The 18417-nt window shown below is 37.2% G+C and overlaps 1 protein-coding gene across 5 annotated transcripts; it reads left to right on the top strand.

Moving 5' to 3' along the window:
* Window positions 1-17573: 17573 nt before the first annotated feature.
* LOC105496825 (ubiquitin-conjugating enzyme E2 C-like) lies at window positions 17574-18103 on the top strand. Of its 5 annotated transcripts, none has more exons than XM_071096079.1 (2): window positions 17574-17706; window positions 17788-18103. In XM_071096079.1, the coding sequence occupies exons 1-2, from the start codon at window positions 17574-17576 to the stop codon at window positions 18072-18074; spliced, it is 420 nt and encodes a 139-aa protein (XP_070952180.1). In that variant the 3' UTR covers window positions 18075-18103. The 5 variants fall into 5 exon arrangements, with proteins under 5 accessions (XP_070952180.1, XP_070952181.1, XP_070952179.1 ...); XM_071096080.1 differs by having other exon boundaries at window positions 17574-17723; window positions 17901-18103; XM_071096078.1 differs by having other exon boundaries at window positions 17574-17855; window positions 17928-18103.
* Window positions 18104-18417: the final 314 nt, after the last annotated feature.

Genomic DNA, 18417 nt, shown 5'->3' with positions numbered 1-18417 from the left:
TTAAATCCTCGCTCCTTTGACCCATGGTCAGGGACTCAAGCCCAAGGACTTAAAGACTTGTGATGGGATTCAGTTTTCCAAAGCTGTTAGAAAATCACTGTCTTCTCTATTTCAGTAATGAGTGAACTTGACTTGAATCCCCTTTTGTCTGTAGAGATGAGCTAGTATTTGATACTTTTCACTCTGAACCACTGGTTTCTTAAGTCGATGACACAACTGCTGCAACAGCACTTTCAGAAACAAAAAAGGCAAGTGAAAAAGCAATTTCAGAGGCAACCTATTTGGTTCACCTTGCATTACTGAGCTGGAGACTAGGGGCTCTGAAACAAAGGGCAGAGACCTGGCAGCTTCCACAGCAGTGCCCGCTGTGGCTGTCCAGGCCATAGACCAAAGAGAATCTAATGCATAACAGCTTATCTGGAGCAAGGACAAAAAGGCTAAAGTCAGAGCCAAAGTTCTGCTCTTTCAATTAATTAAAACTAAATATTAAATCACAAATGCAGACCAACTTTGTGGTCTGCGCATGAAGGTAAATTGTTTAATCTCAGAAACTCAAAGTCTTTGGAGGGAAGATGGGGAGGCAGACAACTTCTCTATTAAATCATATTATTTAAGGCATTCTTTGCCTAATAAAATTGTGTGGCAAGATCTTCCACTGTCATGCCTAATGTTATTAAGGCTCATCAATATGTTTGCTAAAAGCATTTGAATAATAAAAGTAGTTGCCAATATTTTGAAGCTACTGGAGTGAAGCACAAAATAAAACAAAAACACGTACTCAAAGAACTTGCAAACCTATTTACCTATGAGCAACCTTGCTTGCACAGTTATATGCTTCACACACCTCTATTTCATTAAAATCATTTCTTCTTGAACTTCTGCTATAAAACATGCATCAGTTGCCTGCCTTAGTCTCAGTAACCTATCCTGGCCCAGGACTTTCTTCAACCATAACCACAGCAAAACCTAGCACATCATCCATCTTACTGAAGTGGGAGACAGGTCACATCTTCCCCCACCTCTCCATCCCTGTTAGTAAAGTGCTGACTTCTGATACAAACTGAAAAGCCTCCCTGTGGGCTAACAGATGGAGGAGAGCTTTTTTCACCCCTATGAAGCACCCAGTCTCCCCAGCAGCTGCCAAGTGTGGCCTTGCCCATTGGATCTATAATTCGACTAATGAAGAGCTAGTCAAAAATAACAGAAACCTCTCAACTGGGATTTATAGGCTTGTAAGCACTGAAATTGTTATATTCCCTGGCAAATTTAATGTTCCAAATGTATATCTGCAGTGTCACTCCAGCCCTCCAATTAGAGAGAGCACAAACAGGAAAAGGGGGGGAAATACTGATAAATATTTGCTTTGAAATGAACTTTGGTGGAGATCTATTTATTTAACGAACAGCTGCTGAGGAACTACCATGTTTTGGATGCTGTGCACGACACTGTATTTACAATAATGGAGAAAAATCCATGATCCTTGCCTTAGTGTGAAAAACAAGCACAGAACAAATAATTATTAGTTACATGTGGTGATAAGCCATCTGATGATTAAAAAAAAAGAGATGGAATGTTGAGAAGTCATTAGACCAACCTACTTAAATTGTATGGTGAAGGATGGCCTCTTTGTAGAATGAATATTTGAACAAAGGCCTGTTGAGTAATAAACCAAAGAAAATGAGGGAAAGAGCATTTCAGGCCAAGTAAATAGTGTGTGGGAAAGAGCTTCAACTAAAATGAAATTAAAGACCAGCATGGCTGGAAAATAATAATAGGCAAGTAAAAGAGATGCAGGGGCTGAGGTGAGCAAGTTGGAAAAGGGCTAGATCACTTAGGACTTGTAGGACTTTCCATTTCATTTGAGGCACAGTATAGCCCTTGCAGGATTTTAGGAAGAGAAGTGGCATAATATGAACTGCATTCTTTAAAGGCCACATGACTGAACATGTGGAGGGAGCCAGAATGGAAGCAAGAGACAAATACTTAAAAACACATAAATATGGCAGATAGGGTTATGTGATAGAAATTGAGATAAGACAGAACGCTGGAGAAATGTAATCGAAAACAAAATCTCCTCCAAACCCAAAAACTGCTCCACAAAGGTAGAAGAGAAAGAAAACAATTTTAATGTTCAATAAGTATCAAACCAGACCACAATGCACATTATAGGCAGACTGCTAAGAGATTTCAAACTGGAAAGTAATCCCACCCTTTTATATAGCCAAGCCAATTCAACCTGTTACATGCCTATTCTTAAGGTGAGCAACAACTACAGACAGTCCCCAACTTATCCAATGGTATAATATGCATACATTAGAGACCATATGTCAAGTACTCATATAACCATTCTATTTTTCGCTTTCAATACAGTGCCCAATAAATTACATGAGAAATTCAGTACTTTATTATGCTTTATGTTAGATGATTTTGCCCAACTGTAGGATAATGTAAGTGTTCTGAGCACATTTAAGGATGGCTTGACTAAGCTATGATGTTTGGTAGATTAGATGTATTAAATGCATTTTAACACAATATTTTCAACTTACAATGAGTTTATTAGAACGTAATCCGATCATAAATCGAGGAGCATCTATAGTCCTTAAGTGGACTTCACAACATCATTTATTACAGATAGTTCATCCTAGATTCACTTGGTAATTAGGGTAGCCATCTGTTTGCTAATCAGCTTTATCAAAAGGAGATTTTTAACTTCTCAGATCTTTATGAAAGGAAGTAGCTTTGTAACTTGGAGTAAGGCACTCCTATCCTCCCACAGAGACTGGGAGATAAAGATGCAATCCCTCTGGATATTTACATTTCAAGGAGATGATTTCAGGTCCTTGAAAAATACATTCCTGGGTCTTAAAGCTGGTAAGAGACCATTCAGCTTTTTAAAAGATTGACACATTTCAAAGAGATAGAGAAATAACTTATAATTACAATTTTCTTAAGTAAATAATATAAGAAAGGGAAGGGGGGAATGGTCTCTTCCTTTATTTTCAACAGGAAGAATTAAATCTCTTGTTTTTAATTTGTATTTGCTCTTTCTCTAGAGATAAATGGATTTGAGATTACTGTACACTGGGTTATATGTGAAGATTGAAGTAGGAGAAACTAAAATGATGACCAGTTTGGGCAATTACATCTGCTAAACTGAAAAGAAAACAGCTGTTCTAAAAAACAAAGGCATGCCTATAGGTTTGTCATGAATGTCCATGTGAATGTAATGAAAATTATGTTAGGAATATGCAGCATCTCCAAAAAAGTTATTTCACAAAGTTGTTCCCTAATAGCATTTAATGCCAACAAACAGAAGTGCCAAGCTTAGCAATTATGCAGGCAGCCAGCCGCCAAGCAGAGCAGCCACACATTTGTAGAGATGTGGCCACATCAGAGGGTCTATTGCTAAAGCAGACAAAGGACTTGTTCCAGCTATTAAACAATGTTCTCCCTCCAACAAACCTACTTCTCTGCACTCTGCTGTGTGATGCTGGGGCCACATCTTACCAGATTCCATTGATCCTTTGACAAGGAGGCTTCCTGTTAGGTTCTGCCACCATAAAGGTACTAGAGAGGGGATTGCAAGGCTGAAGAAGGAATAACTGAAATACTCCTTTTTGCTTTGCTTCCTGTTCTCAAATAGCCTGAGCAAGGCCCCTTCACCCTGGCAGGGGCAGTTAATTTCAATGTTCAGCTTCTTGTCCATATTCCGAGTCTCACTGAGCCTCTTCCAAGGTAGTAGCAGCAGCAAGACAGTGACCCCGCCTCAGAAGTCTGAGTCCCAGTACACTAGGGCCCCACCTTTAAGCTTCTAGATTCCTACAACCCAACCCTTTCCCTCTATTTCCCCAACATTAGCGATGACAGCTGCTTGCTTTCGTTATTTATTATCTGCATTTCCTAAGTGTCTTCTCTGATTTTTCAGTACTCCAACACTTAGCCGATTTCCTACCTTAATTTCTATAAAAATATCTAGTATGAGTTTTATTTCACTGTCATAACAGGTGACTCCTGTCAATCACAGAAGTGATGTAGTGTCCTTGAACTCTGTCTTTAAAAGCTTAGTTTTAATTATCTCATCTTGTAAGAATAACAGACTAGGCATTCCAACAAAATATATTTATTAAATCTATGAAGAAATAGCATTGCCTCATTGCATTATAGGAAGAAATAAATGAGTGAATCTATGTAATGTCTAGAAGTTAATAAGCAGTCACCAAGTGTTAAACAATCTTATTACTATTGTAATTACTATTGCTGTAGTTGAGTTGAGTTCACAGGAAGTTAAAACTGTCTCATAGAGAGGCAGTTTCCAAACTCTTCCTCCTCACTCAAAGAAGCATTCATAGCATTCATTGACATAGGTATAATTTGGGCAAAAAAAAAGAAAGGAACTATAGCATTATCTTCCTTCTTCCTCCCTGTTTTTTCCCTATATTGCATTAGGGAAACTGAAAGTTATGGCTTAAGATGGAGTGGATTTCACAGATAAGGAAAGTAAAGCTTTGAGAGCTTAAATAGTTAGTACGCAGCCAGGATTTCAAGTCAAGTCTACTGGCAGTAGACCTCGTCTGAGGCTCCTTAGTTTTCGGGGCCTTAGCAGACAGGCTTCCTCCTGCATAGGGATTTCTGGAGATACTGCTCTCCATATTCCCCATGGAGTTATGGTCTCTGTATTTTCAGGTCTCTCCTGGAAGATGGAAGGCTGTGTTGATAGAGATTTTATCTTGTTCACTGTAGTCTTCCCCCAAACTTCATACTATACCTAGCACATAACACTCAATAAACACTTAATGGATGAATTAATTATGCATCTTTAAAACTTTACTTCCATAGTTACTTATCTCAGCATTTTAAGTATTTTATTATTCCCGTGTATTATTCAACTATGGCTAATTCAAGCTTCAAAGGAATAATTTAGGCCTATCTAGTGCTCAAGTTCTCTGTCCAGGAAGGAGAAATGCACTGCATGAAACTAAACAACTTAAAAATTGTGTTTAAGATATCACCTGGCATGTTTCATCTGGAGAAATCTCATTATTGGCTTACTTCCAGGTATTTTCCCAGTGAAGATGAAATAAGGGCATACTACCATCATTGTTTAAAATGTAGTGGATGTGAGAGATGAAAAAGACACTTTTGAAACTCCTCACTGTTGGTTGGCAACTAAAAACAGCAAGAGGGAGTGTGGTGTGGTGGCAACAGCCTGGAGTTTAGAGGCTGACTACTTTAGTGAAAATCCTGGCTCTCTTCCTCCTAGTAACTGCCTGGCCTTGAGAAAGTTACTATACTCTTCTGTGCCTCGGTTTCTTCAACTCTATAATAATAGTATCTATCTCATAGGATTATTGATTGAGTTAACATATATAAAGCAATTACAAAAGTATCTGGCACATACCCAGTGCTTACTATTTCTTTCTAGAAGAGGTAACAAAATAGTGCATTAGTATCTAATACAAAATCATTTAGGCACTTTGTGACTAAAGTAAAAAGAAATATGTTTTGGAAATTAACCAACATTTGAAATCCCGCCACTGCACTCCAGCCTGACAAAAAAAAAATGTAGATGATCATATTTACCTTGAAGCATCATTGTGAGTCACAGAAATAAAGCATATAAACCCCAAGCCTAGCTTTTAGGAGGTGTGAATAAGTAGCAGCTATTACTAGCAAAGATGAACTTTTCAGCTAGCTGAAAATAACATGTGGGAACCCGTGAGAATATGAGGGAAGGTAAGATGTGGTCACTGGACACAGTGGCATAGACATGGCTGAAGCTGTGGACTGGACAGGGCAGTCACAGTCAGCACACAGTGGAATGAAAGTTATGGTGACCTTGGGAGAACAGGTTCCAATCAGCACCACTACATCATTTGCAGGACTCATTACAAAATAAATTTGCCAGTAGCCAGAGATGGGGAAATTGCTCCTTTTCATACCCCAACCCATAGAGGATGGGTAACCTCCAAGTAATTGCAATCTGTTTGTGTGGATGCACTAGGTACCTGCGCCTAAAATCAGCAATAGGCCCTGCCAAGTCATCCCTTGCCCAGCAGCTCACCATGGTGCTGCTGTTTCAGGGTGACATGACTGTTCCTTTTCCAGAGGATCACTAGGGGCAGAGGACAGCAGCAAATGTAGCACCCCCGCCAACCCCTTCCTCCTTACCTCCAGCCCCAAGCTTCAAGAGACCTAGCCACTGCCTGAGGCAAAGGGTAACAGTAGTCCCTGCGCAGGATCAGAGAACCAGCTGTTCAGAACCCCTCTCACAGTGAGGTGGGAGGACTCTAGGAGATGAACCCACATAGGAGTCAAAACATCAAGCCCCCAAAGCATAATCATTGTGGAAAACAGGAGCCATTGCCCCAAACTGTACTTATAATGCACCATTCAAAGACAATTATTGTATGAAGAATTTCAAGATTGCCATGGCAAATCACCAGACCCCAAGCATGGGCAACCTGTTTTTGAGATGCGAAGCAGTCTACCTTGGTTCCACACCCACGAAGCTGGCCTGGGCTTCCTGTTGAGAGGTCTCAAAAGCTACACTACAGTCTTGCAGAGTGACTGGGAGGTATAAGGATAGTGTAGTCAAATTATTCAAGACAGTTTGCTGGGAGGGAAAGGTGAGATAGAGCAATAGTTAGAAGAAGTGGGGTAAAAGGAGATTTTTAAAAATTGTTTTGTTGTTTTAATATAAGAAATATTTTTGTAGAGTTAAATGCTTTTAGGAAGAAAGCCCCAGTAAGAAAGAAGCTAAAGAAAGAGTCAAAAGTGATGAAAATAGATGAAGTTCCTAAGGAAGCAGGAGGGGAAGGAGCTCAGAACCCATATCATGGATTGGCTTTAGTTACAAACTCAAGAGTACCCAGTGTATAGATGGAAATAGAGATGATATCCAGAGTCGAGAAAGGAAGGCAGAAACAGAGGCACCAACATTTACATCTGATGAGGATACTCAAATACTGCCACTAATTCTGCCATTAATGCAAAGAAATACATTAATGAAGAAGGTAAGTCTTTACAATACTATTCAACATATTGGCCTGGATCAAAGTCTCATGGGGACTTATCCTGCTTTAATGTGTCAATTAAGAAACATTATTACCATGGCAGTATGTGATATTTTTATTTTTGTTGCTATTGCCTTTCTTCTCAACATTCTATTCGTAAAAGCAACGTCAATCTTTTCCCAATAATTCTCCTTGCAACTAACTACATTGTCTGTCAATTTGTAGTTTTTCTTTTAATGGAGCAGACTCTTTCTGTGCCCTAAACTTAAGTTGAACACAATTCCCTACTTGTCTGGAGGCAGAAAATTACAGTGGAGACTGGGTACACAGGTAAATCAAATGTCAGCTTTTAAATGACCAGTTTCATGTAAAGGTTATCACTTGCCTTAATGGAGTAACTACGGCTTCTAGTGATAGGCCAATCCCCAAACTCCTTTGCTCTGCTCCAGTAAATATCAACTCTGACAGTGACATTTCTGATACTCCATATGTAGGAAATACTCATTGATGCTGCTACTTAGGAATCACGGAAAGAAAGAATACCTCACTGCTTATCATGCTTCTCAGTGAGAGAATCTCTCTTTCTCTCTCTCTTCTTCCCTCCCTCCCTCTTCCTCTCTCCTTTCCTCTACTCTGCTGGTCCCTTTGTCTTTTTTCTTGGTTTTTTGACCCTCTCTCTTTCCCTTTCTATGATACTACAAAGGTTCAATGCAGTTTAGCAAATCCAATGTTTATTATCACTGTTTTGAACTGCTTCCTAGATCATCTGAGATGAAAAATTTAAAAAAAAAAAAACTAAATTTAAATTTTAAAAACTAAAAATGAATAGAAATAAGAGTAATTATTTGGGTAAGTAATTATGTAATTATTTCCTTACATAAATACTCTTCTTTGTATTCATGTTTTTAAATAGTAATAATAGCAAAGTATTTATAAAAACTGGTCTCTTTACCTCAAGCAGTGAAAACTTAACATATCTTTGTGTTTGGTTATGGTTTTCTTTCCCCTTTTAAAACTCATCCTTCAGGCCGGGCGCGGTGGCTCAAGCCTGTAATCCCAGCACTTTGGGAGGCCGAGACGGGCGGATCACGAGGTCAGGAGATCGAGACCATCCTGGCTAACACAGTGAAACCCCGTCTCTACTAAAAATACAAAAACTTAGCCGGGCGAGGTGGCAGGCGCCTGTAGTCCCAGCTACTCGGGAGGCTGAGGCAGGAGAATGGCGTGAACCCGGGAGGCGGAGCTTGCAGTGAGCTGAGATCCGGCCACCGCACTCCAGCCTGGGTGACAGAGCGAGACTCCGTCTCAAAAAAAATTAAAAAATAAAAAAAAAAAAAAAATAAAACTCATCCTTCAAAATATATACTACATCAGTATGTCAAAGTTTGGGACAATTTTTGAATGACCTCACAGTGGATAATCCCCCAAATTAATGACAAAGTCAAGTTGGTCTTCATTCTCAGTCCTGAGGCAGACAACCGTGACTATTCCCTGAAATACAATTCATTCAGAGTCCCTCTCCTCTTCCTATATTTTCCTCAACTTTTAGAGGCAAAAATTTTAAAGAATATGTTGAAACTATAGACTTTCACCCACAAAAAATTCTCATGTACATATATATACAATTTTATGCATATACATTCAGGTAGTTCTTAGGCAATTATGTGCTTTGTATAAGTAGAGCAGTCAGAAGTGTGAATAAATAATAAAGATCAATATTTTATCAAGCTCTAAGAGTAACACACATTGGACTCTGCTTATATTCACACTTCTGACTGCCCCACTTACACAAATGGAAAAAAACTGAAAAAGATAACTACCTGAAAGTGTCTCACAATGGTGAATATATGTATGTGCACATATACAATATCGTATATGTACATATATACTCACAACATGGTATATGTGTATAAGGGTATATATATTTTTTATATTGAAAATATATACACATATGTAATGCTAAAATGAGAATATAGTTAGGTTCCGAGAGTAAATTATGTTCATTATAGCCATGAAGTGACTCTATAATGATTAATAAAGATATAAAATCAAATGCATTTAAGAGGAAAGGCATTAATTGAATTAAGCACTACTATTATATTGGCATCTCCTTTATGCCTGTGGTATGTTTCCTGGTGTGGGAAATATATATGCACTTGAACTATTTTGCAATTTATATCCAAAATCAAAACGCTGTTTTTGAAAAGCCCATAAAAAGCCTGAATTCTCCACACATATTCCATACATGAGAGCAGAATATAAGAATTTGCCAACTTGCAAATTTTCTATGCATGTACTTAATTTCTTCCCAAAGGTCCAATTCACTAGTTATTCAGACTCAACATTGGGAAATGGACATAAGGAAGTACAGTTGGAGCAAAACATGGCTACACTTTTGCCAGCAAATCTTCCTCACCGGCAATACAGATGATACAGATAGCAAAATTATCAATCAGCACTGGAAAAAGAAAATGAAATAACAAGGTAATTGATCCGAATTACCTCATAAATGGAAAGCCAGAAATTTAAAGACTTCCCCATTATTCTTTCCCTCATTTTCTCAGTTTTATTACACGAAAAGCTACGTAAACTTATTATGTTTCAATTTCCTCTCAGACCATTGTATTTGAAGCTCAGTAAATTTAATTAATATTAATTACCTATCCAAGACTCTATCTTATCCAAGAGAGGAAATAGCAATCAGCAAATGCTAGAACTGTGCTCATGTTTAAGTTGCACATTAAAGTAATTGCTGTGTTTCTAATAGCTATGGAAAAGCCCATTATCTTGATTACAGCTGCTGGTAAGTGAAAACATATTTACATTTCACAACTGTGTTAAGAGTTTCACAAGCCTTAATTTTCAGAGACTAATATCAAATCATGCATTTACTAATTAACATTTAAAAGGCTATTTGCATTTGCCTGCTACTGGCAAATAAATGTTTATTTTAGTTATTACATATGTCAAGAAAAAACTTTAATATATCTAAATTTTAATGTACATGGTTGTCTCTATACAAGATTGAATTTTCGACTCCAACATAAACTCAAAAGTGTTCATGCATCCATTGATTGGCATTAGAGATGATAGTCTAACATATGTGGACAAATACACCAAATAAAAATACACCAGAAAATAAAGTGTTGTGAATAAAATTAATATAAAATGATATGAGAACAATTAGGTGGCTATTTTAAATTTGTGGGAAACAGAACCTAATCCAACCTTACCAAGAAATGTTGAAGGGTGTGAATAATATGCCTAGATATATACCAGGAGAAACTATAGAGTATACTTATAATTTTGAAAGTAAAACACGGGGTTAGCAATTATAATTACTAACACGAATGACTATCTGCCAAATCTTTACTAAGAGTAGAATAACATAACTATAACTTTAATTCCACACAAATAGAGCTTAAAAAATTACTGCAGCTTTTTAGCCATGTGCCGGTTATCTGCATGCATTCAGGGTATTTGTTTTATACCATAATAAAGTTAGACAATTCTATATTTATGAATTGGCATGTTCATTTAGGCCTTGACTTCTGTTATTTTATTTTTTTGGCAACAGGAGGTTAGGGGGTCCTCTCTGAGGAGATGACATTTCATATAATATCTGAAAATCATGCAGGTGATAGCGAAGATTAGAAGAAAATAATTCCAGAGAAAAAGAATAAGTTGAAAACAGTTACTTTTAAAAATAACAACTACCAATTAAATATTTCTTTTATCTCTGACATTTGAACACAGTTTTTTAATTGTATAACTAGGGTGGAAGGTGAATACTTGATGCAGATGTAAGTAAGACATCCTTTTATTATTTCCCATAACAGTCTAAACAATCTATTCTTTTCTTCTAAAAAAACAAAAACAAAAATAAAACAGGATACATGTGCAGAGCATGCAGGTTACATAGGTATACGTGTGCCATGGTGATTTACTGCACCTACTGACTCATCCTCTAGGTTTCCTCCCCTCATCCTCCACCCCCTAACAGGCCCTGGTATGAATTGTTCCCCTCTCTGCGTCCATGAGTTCTCAATGTTCAACTCTCATTTATAAGTAAGAACATATGGTGTTTGGTTTTCTGTTCCTGTGCTAGTTTGCTGAGGATTATGGCTTCCAGCTTCATCCATGCCCCTGCAAAGGACATGAACTCATTCCTTTTTATGGCCACCTGGTATTTCATGCTGTATATGTACCACTTTTTTTTAATCCATATATGTACCCCATTTTCTTTATCCAGTCTATCATCGATATACAACCTGTTCATAAGAAAAACACTACCTACTAAACCCTGGGTTTGAGAATAGTAAAAATAGATTATCACACTACATATTGATCTCTCTCTTTGGTTCCGATTGTATTAACTTTTCTCAAGTGACCACACACAATGAGATAAAATATACATACAAGTTGAGTGTCCCTTATCTAAAATGTTCAAGATTAGAAGTATTTAAATTCCAGGTTTCTTCAACTTTTGGAATATTTGAAGATACATGTATTATTTCATTTTCACTCTGCTGATAAAGACATACCCGAGACTGAGCAATTCAAAAAAGAAAGAGGTTTACAATGGACTTACAGTTCCACGTGGCTGGGGAAGCCTCAACGATCATGGCAGAGGGCAAGGAGGATCAAGTCTCATCTTACATGGATGGCAGCAGGCAAAAAGAGAATGAGAAAGACACAAAAGTGGAAACCGCTGATAAAACCATCAGATCTCATGAGACTTATTCACTACCACAAGAACAGTATGAGGGAAACCGCCCCCACGAGTCAATTATCTCTCACCATGTCCCTCCCACAATACGTGGGAATTATGGGAGCTACAATTCAGGATGAGATTTGAAAACCATATACATAATGAGATATTTTGAGGGTGAGACCCAAGTCTAAACATGAAATACATTTATATTTAATATACACATTATACACATAGCTAGGAGGTATTTTATACAATATTTTTAATAATTTTGTAAATGAAAAAGTTCGTGTGCAATGAATCATGAGAAAGCAAAGATGTCAGGTGTGGAAGTTTTCACTTGTGGTATCATGTCAGTACTCAAAGAGTTTGATTTTGGAGCGTTTTGGATTTTTAGATTAGGAATGCTGAACCTGTAATAAAAGCTTAAGTAATTGGAAATTGAATTTAAACAGGTTTAAATAAATTGGGGATGTTTTTGCATATGACAATTTCAGGCCAAAATTTCACCTTATTGTTTTTATCCCTGAAATTTACAATTTATCTCTACTATCTGGAAAAGAGATACTACCTAAAGTATCCCATTCACATCTTTAAAATTTTTTTCCCCAGGTTGCTAAACAATGTAATCTCCATTGAAAAGTAACATGAACTGGGTGCTTTCTAACAAAACAATAAATATATTCTGATCTGGTCTGAGTGCTCACAGTTTACATTATTGCCAAAAGACTGTTGTGACTAGCAGATATAATGTGGTACACACATTTTAGGTAAGAATGGAATCTAAAGGAGCTGAAATTCAATTCTGTGTTTCAGCCATATGCCTTTGAGAAATTCATATAATGTGGAACATTTTGTCTATGAAATCCTTTAAAAGGGAGTTACATATCTATTAAAAAGCTATGACCAGCTCATACAAAATCTACCAAACTATGTTACATTAATTAAAATTATTTGCATATTTATTTTTAATATTTGGAAGTCATTGTTTATCTGAGATTCTGTTTTATGGAGTAATTCAATTTGGAACATGTCCACCCTGGCCCTGTTTTGAAGGCAGATGGAAGAAGTAAAACTATCAGTTTAGAGTTCAAACACTACTCAAATATATTTCACAGGTTTATACAAAACTGTTCACATCATGAAAAGTACTTTAAAAATTGAAATATTAAGTGAATATGAAAACACAAGGAGAAAGAAAAAGTCACAAAAACAGACAAAAATAGGCAAACAACATGAACAAGCAATTGACAAAAGAAGTAGATATGGCCCTTAAATATAGTAAAAGATGCCTGACTTCATAATGAGAAGCACAAATTAATCCTTCACTCAGATACCATTTCTCACCTCCTGGATTTTCAAAAATCCAAAGGCTGGACAAGACACTCTTTTGACAGAGTGAGAATTCTCTGTGTATACCTTCCATATAGATTTGAATTTTGAACTATGTAAATATAATACCGTATTAGTCAGGGTTCTCCAGTGAAACAGAACCAATAGGATGAGAGGTAGATTGATAGATGTATAGACAAATACAAAGAGGTTTATTATGAGAAATGGACTCATGCATTAAGGAAGGCTAAATCCCTCAAACTGCCATCTGCAAACTAGAGACCCAGGAAATCCAGTGGGGTAATTCAGTATGAGTCCAAAGGCCTAAGAACTGGGAAGTCAATGGTGTATATCCCAATCGAAGGGCAGTAAAAGATCAGATGTCTCAGGCCAAGCAGTGAGACTGTTCTTTTTAGGACTTTTGGATTGGATGATGCCCACCCACATTGGGGAAGACTATCAATTTTATTGAGTACACCAATTCAAACACTAATCTCATCCAAAAATACCCTTGCAACCAGAAATTATGTTTAATCTGGGCACCTGTGGCCCAGTCAAGTTGACACATAGAATTAATCATCAAGGCTATTCATTCAGAAAACATAAAAAAAAAAAAAAAAAAAAAAAAAAAAAAAAAAAGAATGATGCAAGTCTTCTCTAGAACCTTGAAAGCAATAAAAAATTATTTAGGTTGGTGAAAAGTTATTGCAGTTTTTCCTTTTTTTTTTTTTGAGATGGAGTCTCACTCTGTCGCCCAGGCTGGAGTGCAGTGGCGCGATCTCGGCTCACTGCAAGCTCCGCCTCCCGGGCTCAAGCCATTCTCCTGCCTCAGTCTCCTGAGTAGCTGGGACTACAGGCGCCCACCACCACGCCCGGCTAATTTTTTGTAGTTTTAGTAGAGACCGGGTCTCACCTTGTTAGCCAAGATGGTCTCCATCTCCTGATCTTGTGATCTGCCTGCCTTGGCCTCCCAAAGTGCTGGGATTACAGGCTTGAGCCACCGCGCCCAGCCTTCTCATTACTTTCAGCTGCAAAAGCTACAGTTACTTTTGCACCAACCTAACATTCATAATTATGAAGAAAAATTATTTCCAACCTTAAATTCTGTATTTAACAATTTATCAAAAGTAAAATATAGAATCTGTTGAGGATATATGGATGTAAAATCTTTTGAGTACTAAATGCTTGAAGTATATTAGCATATAAAACAGACAAAAATGATTGTCCCTTGTGGAACTTTCACTCTAGTAGAGAAGGCATACAATAAATACAATATATAATAAATAAGCAATTTATGGTTAAAAAAATAGATCAAGTAATGGTGGCTGGGGGTAGGGTACCAAGAGAGGTATCGTTCCAGAAAACAAACAACAACAAAAAAACTAGTAGAGTACCTGATGTGTTTTTTAATATTGAAAACAGTTTTACACTTCTTTCAGAGAATTTGAAAAATAATTAGTGTTGTGTTCATTGAAAACTAAGCAAACAAGAAAGCATTTTTGATTTCATAGAAAATTTAAAAGTTCAAGTCCTTTGGAAAAATATTTTCTTAAACATATTTACAGAGTCAAGATAATACATTGAGTGAATGCTGATTTTTTGACACATAAAACAATGTATTAATATATATCATAATTCTATGGGTCAGGAATTCAAATATGGCATAGTGGAGAAGATTCACCTCTTTTTCTATGACATCTGAAACCTCAGCTGAGGTGACTAAGTTGCTGGGGGCTGAAAGAGTTGGGAGGTGACTAGGCATCTCTTTTTTCATGTGCTTTCTCCACATGACTAGCCTAAGCTTTCTCAAAGCATGGACCCTCGGGGTAGTCAGACTTCTTAAATGGTGGCTCAGGGTTCAAGAAGGAGTGATTCTAGAGATCACCAGTATTAGAAATTTGCATCATATACAAGGCAATGCTCTTAGGGCACAACATCACCTTCATTATATTCCTGCTGAAAATGCACAATTGGAATCCAATGCTGAGAAAACAAACAAGCCCAAACCAAGGAACATTTATGAAACAACTGGCCCGTATACCTCAAAAATATCAATGTCATGAAAGACAAGGAAAGACGAGGAACTATTTCAGATGAAAGGAGACAATTTGCTAGGACTACAATTACATACCACTGAGTAAATATTGATTTTACCATAAAACGTGAGAAATATATCATAAGGAGGATCTAGGAAAAAATGTGGGTGTTTGGGAATGAATTTAGAGAGCGGAATCCTTACCTTACATAACAAAGTCAACATATAATCTCTAACTGGGAAAATCAATTAAGTGGTAGTATAGCATATTGTTTTCAAACATGAAGACAAATTTCAGAAAAATTAATAGTTAAATAAGTTGAAGGCTGCCACTTCTAGTGAGAAGAGTATTGGGTGAGAAAGAATGATTGGCAAGTATTGTTTTGTGTTAACACCTGTGGTACTATTTGACTTTTAAGTTATGTACACATATTACTATGTATATTCCATTAAATGGTTGCATTATAATGTGTTAAGCAAAGTCCCCATAGATATTTCATTTAGCTTTGTGCATTTCTTCAAGTACTTCCTGAGGTTAAATTCCTAGATTTTGAATTATGATATCATGGGAACACATATTTAAGATTTTTTTATACATATTACCAAAATGTCTTCCAGAATGTTTATTACAACATCCTGCATCAAAAGTACTGAATGAAAATGCTTGCTTCCCCAGGGTTTCTACAAAACTCTTTAAATCTTTGCCAATGTTACATTAAAACAAAGCAAAAATATTACTTTCTAAATTATATTTCACTAAGTATCAGTCTGGTAACTTTTCATATGTATGTTTCATTTTATGTATTTCTTTTTCTTATAAATGTCTATGTCATTTGCCCATTTATCTATTGAGCTATTTGTCTTTTTCTTATTAATTTGTAAGCACTCTCTGTGCATTGATATAATCCTGTATAGGTCACATAATTTCAAACTATGAAAACTTACATAGTTTGTCTTTTGTCATTTTAACTTTGTCTATGACATTTTGTCACATAGCTTTATGTTTATATTTCATGTTTAAGGCATTTTACTATGTAGTTTATCTTTCTTTGGCACTATGCTCTTTTTATTATTTATGCCTTGAATGGGATTATTGCTGTGTTGCCATAAGTATTTTATATTCAGAACAAGAGCTTGAATCTAGTCTATTGTGAAGGATGAAAGAAAGTATTTTTTCAGGGAAATCACTTATCAGATTTATATTTTCTAAAAATCAATGTGGTTTTGTTTCAAGCACCACAAATTATTTGACATTTCTCCTATCAATGGGTGGAATCTATGTTCCTTCCTCTTGAATCTGGGCAAGCTTGTAACTGCTTCAACCAACATGGATTGACAGAAGTGATACTATTTCACTTTCAAAGCCAAAGGTCATATATCTTCTATCTGGTTCTCTTTGGAGGCTCACTCTGGAATAAGCCAAATTCCATTTAAGGATTCCAATTACACCATTCTGGAGAAGTCCGTAGGCACATCTGTCAGCAATTCAAACCTTCTAGTCATCTCTGCCAAGACACCAGACAGGTGAGTAAAAGAACTTCTAGAGGATTTCTGTCTCCAGCCATTTGTCACCCCCAGCTGTTTAAATAATCCCAAATTAAGCCTCAGACACTGAGGAGTAGAGACAAGCCATCCCTACTATAACCTATCACAATTTCTGACTCCTAGAATCCATGAATATAATAAAATGATTGCTGTTTATACTACTAACTTTGAATGGTTTGTTCACAGCCATAAATAGCTGAATAATCACGCTAGCAACAACACTGGCAATGAATTAGAAAAGGGAATGAAGAAGTCCAATTAGGAGGCAATTGCAAGTGTCCAGAAGAGACACAGAGAAACCTGAAACAAGCTTGGAAGGAAAATGGGAAGAAATTTAGAGAGTTCAGAAGCTGAATTTGCAACATACACATATCACAAAAATAGATTAGTATTAAAATATAACCTTTTAGACTGCTATATCAGAAAACTAAGCCACTTACCAGCCTAAGCCTCTATCAAACATGAGTCCATAACTAATTTATAGAAAAATGAAGTAATTTTCTTCCCAAGTGTCACACTTTTTACAAATCATGCATTCTTCCACTACAACTTTAAAATTTTTTCTTTTGTAACCAGAGGGTCACAGGTAAGTCAGGGCTCACTGAGGGAGCTCAGGCGATAATAAAATCAAAGGAAACCCGGCTTGAATATGTGACAATGGCACACAATTTAGTCACAGAAATAACACATAAGCAGCCTTTTAATAAAGAAGCTAAAGGGTTATTTTTCACCCTCTGAAAAGCAAATTGTCTTAATTGGCTAAGATCAGAAAATATCGACAGGGTTCCAGAAGCAATATAATATTGGGACTTTAAACCAGTCCAAATTATCTTAGAAGTAAAAGAGAAAGATGGAGTCCATTAGCTCTATTTGAAAACAATAGTGGCAGTTGCAGTCGTGTGCTCAGAGTTCCTGTCTCTCTGCCAACAACGCCCGGATGGCTTCCCAAAACTGCGACCCAGCAGCCACTAGCGTCACCGCCGCCCGTAAAGGAGCCGAGCTGAGCGGGGGCGCCGCCCGGGGTCCCGTGGGCAAAAGGCTACAGCAGGAGCTGATGACCCTCATGTCTGGCGATAAAGGGATTTCTGCCTTCCCTGAATCAGACAACCTTTTCAAATGGGTAGGGACCATTCATGGAGCAGCTGGAACAGTATATGAAGACCTGAGGTATAAGCTCTCACTAGAGTTCCCCGGTGGCTACCCTTACAATGCGCCCACGGTGAAATTCCTCACACCCTGCTACCATCCCAACGTGGACACCCAGGGTAGCATATGCCTGGACATCCTGAAGGACAAGTGGTCTGCCCTATATGACGTCAGGACCATTCTGCTCTCCATCCAGAGCCTTCTAGGAAAACCCAACATTGATAGTCCCTTGAACACGCATGCTGCCGAGCTCTGGGAAAACCCCACAGCTTTTAAGAAGTACCTGCAATAAACCTACTCAAAGCAGGTCACCAGCCAGGAACCCTGACCCAGGCTGCCCAGCCTGTCCTCGTGTTGTCTTCTTAATTTTTCTTTAGATGGTCTGTCCTTTTTGTGATTTCTGTATAGGACTCTGTATCTTGAGCTGTGGTATTATTTTTGTTTTGTTTTTGTCTTTTAAATTAAGCCTCGTTTGAGCCCTTGTGATGTATATTAAGTAAAAGCATTTTGGTCCTTTTTTAAAAAAAAAAAATAGTAAGGCCGGTTTGTTACAGCAGGTGAAACTGTTTAAACCATTACTTCCTAATTGAGATCCTTTGCTTTCTCTGGCTTGTTGGGAAGCAGATTAACAGGTG

The sequence above is a fragment of the Macaca nemestrina genome, chromosome 5 (assembly GCF_043159975.1).
Source record: "Macaca nemestrina isolate mMacNem1 chromosome 5, mMacNem.hap1, whole genome shotgun sequence".
NCBI classification, from domain to species: Eukaryota; Metazoa; Chordata; class Mammalia; order Primates; family Cercopithecidae; genus Macaca; species Macaca nemestrina.
This window is presented reverse-complemented; position numbering and strand designations above follow the sequence as displayed.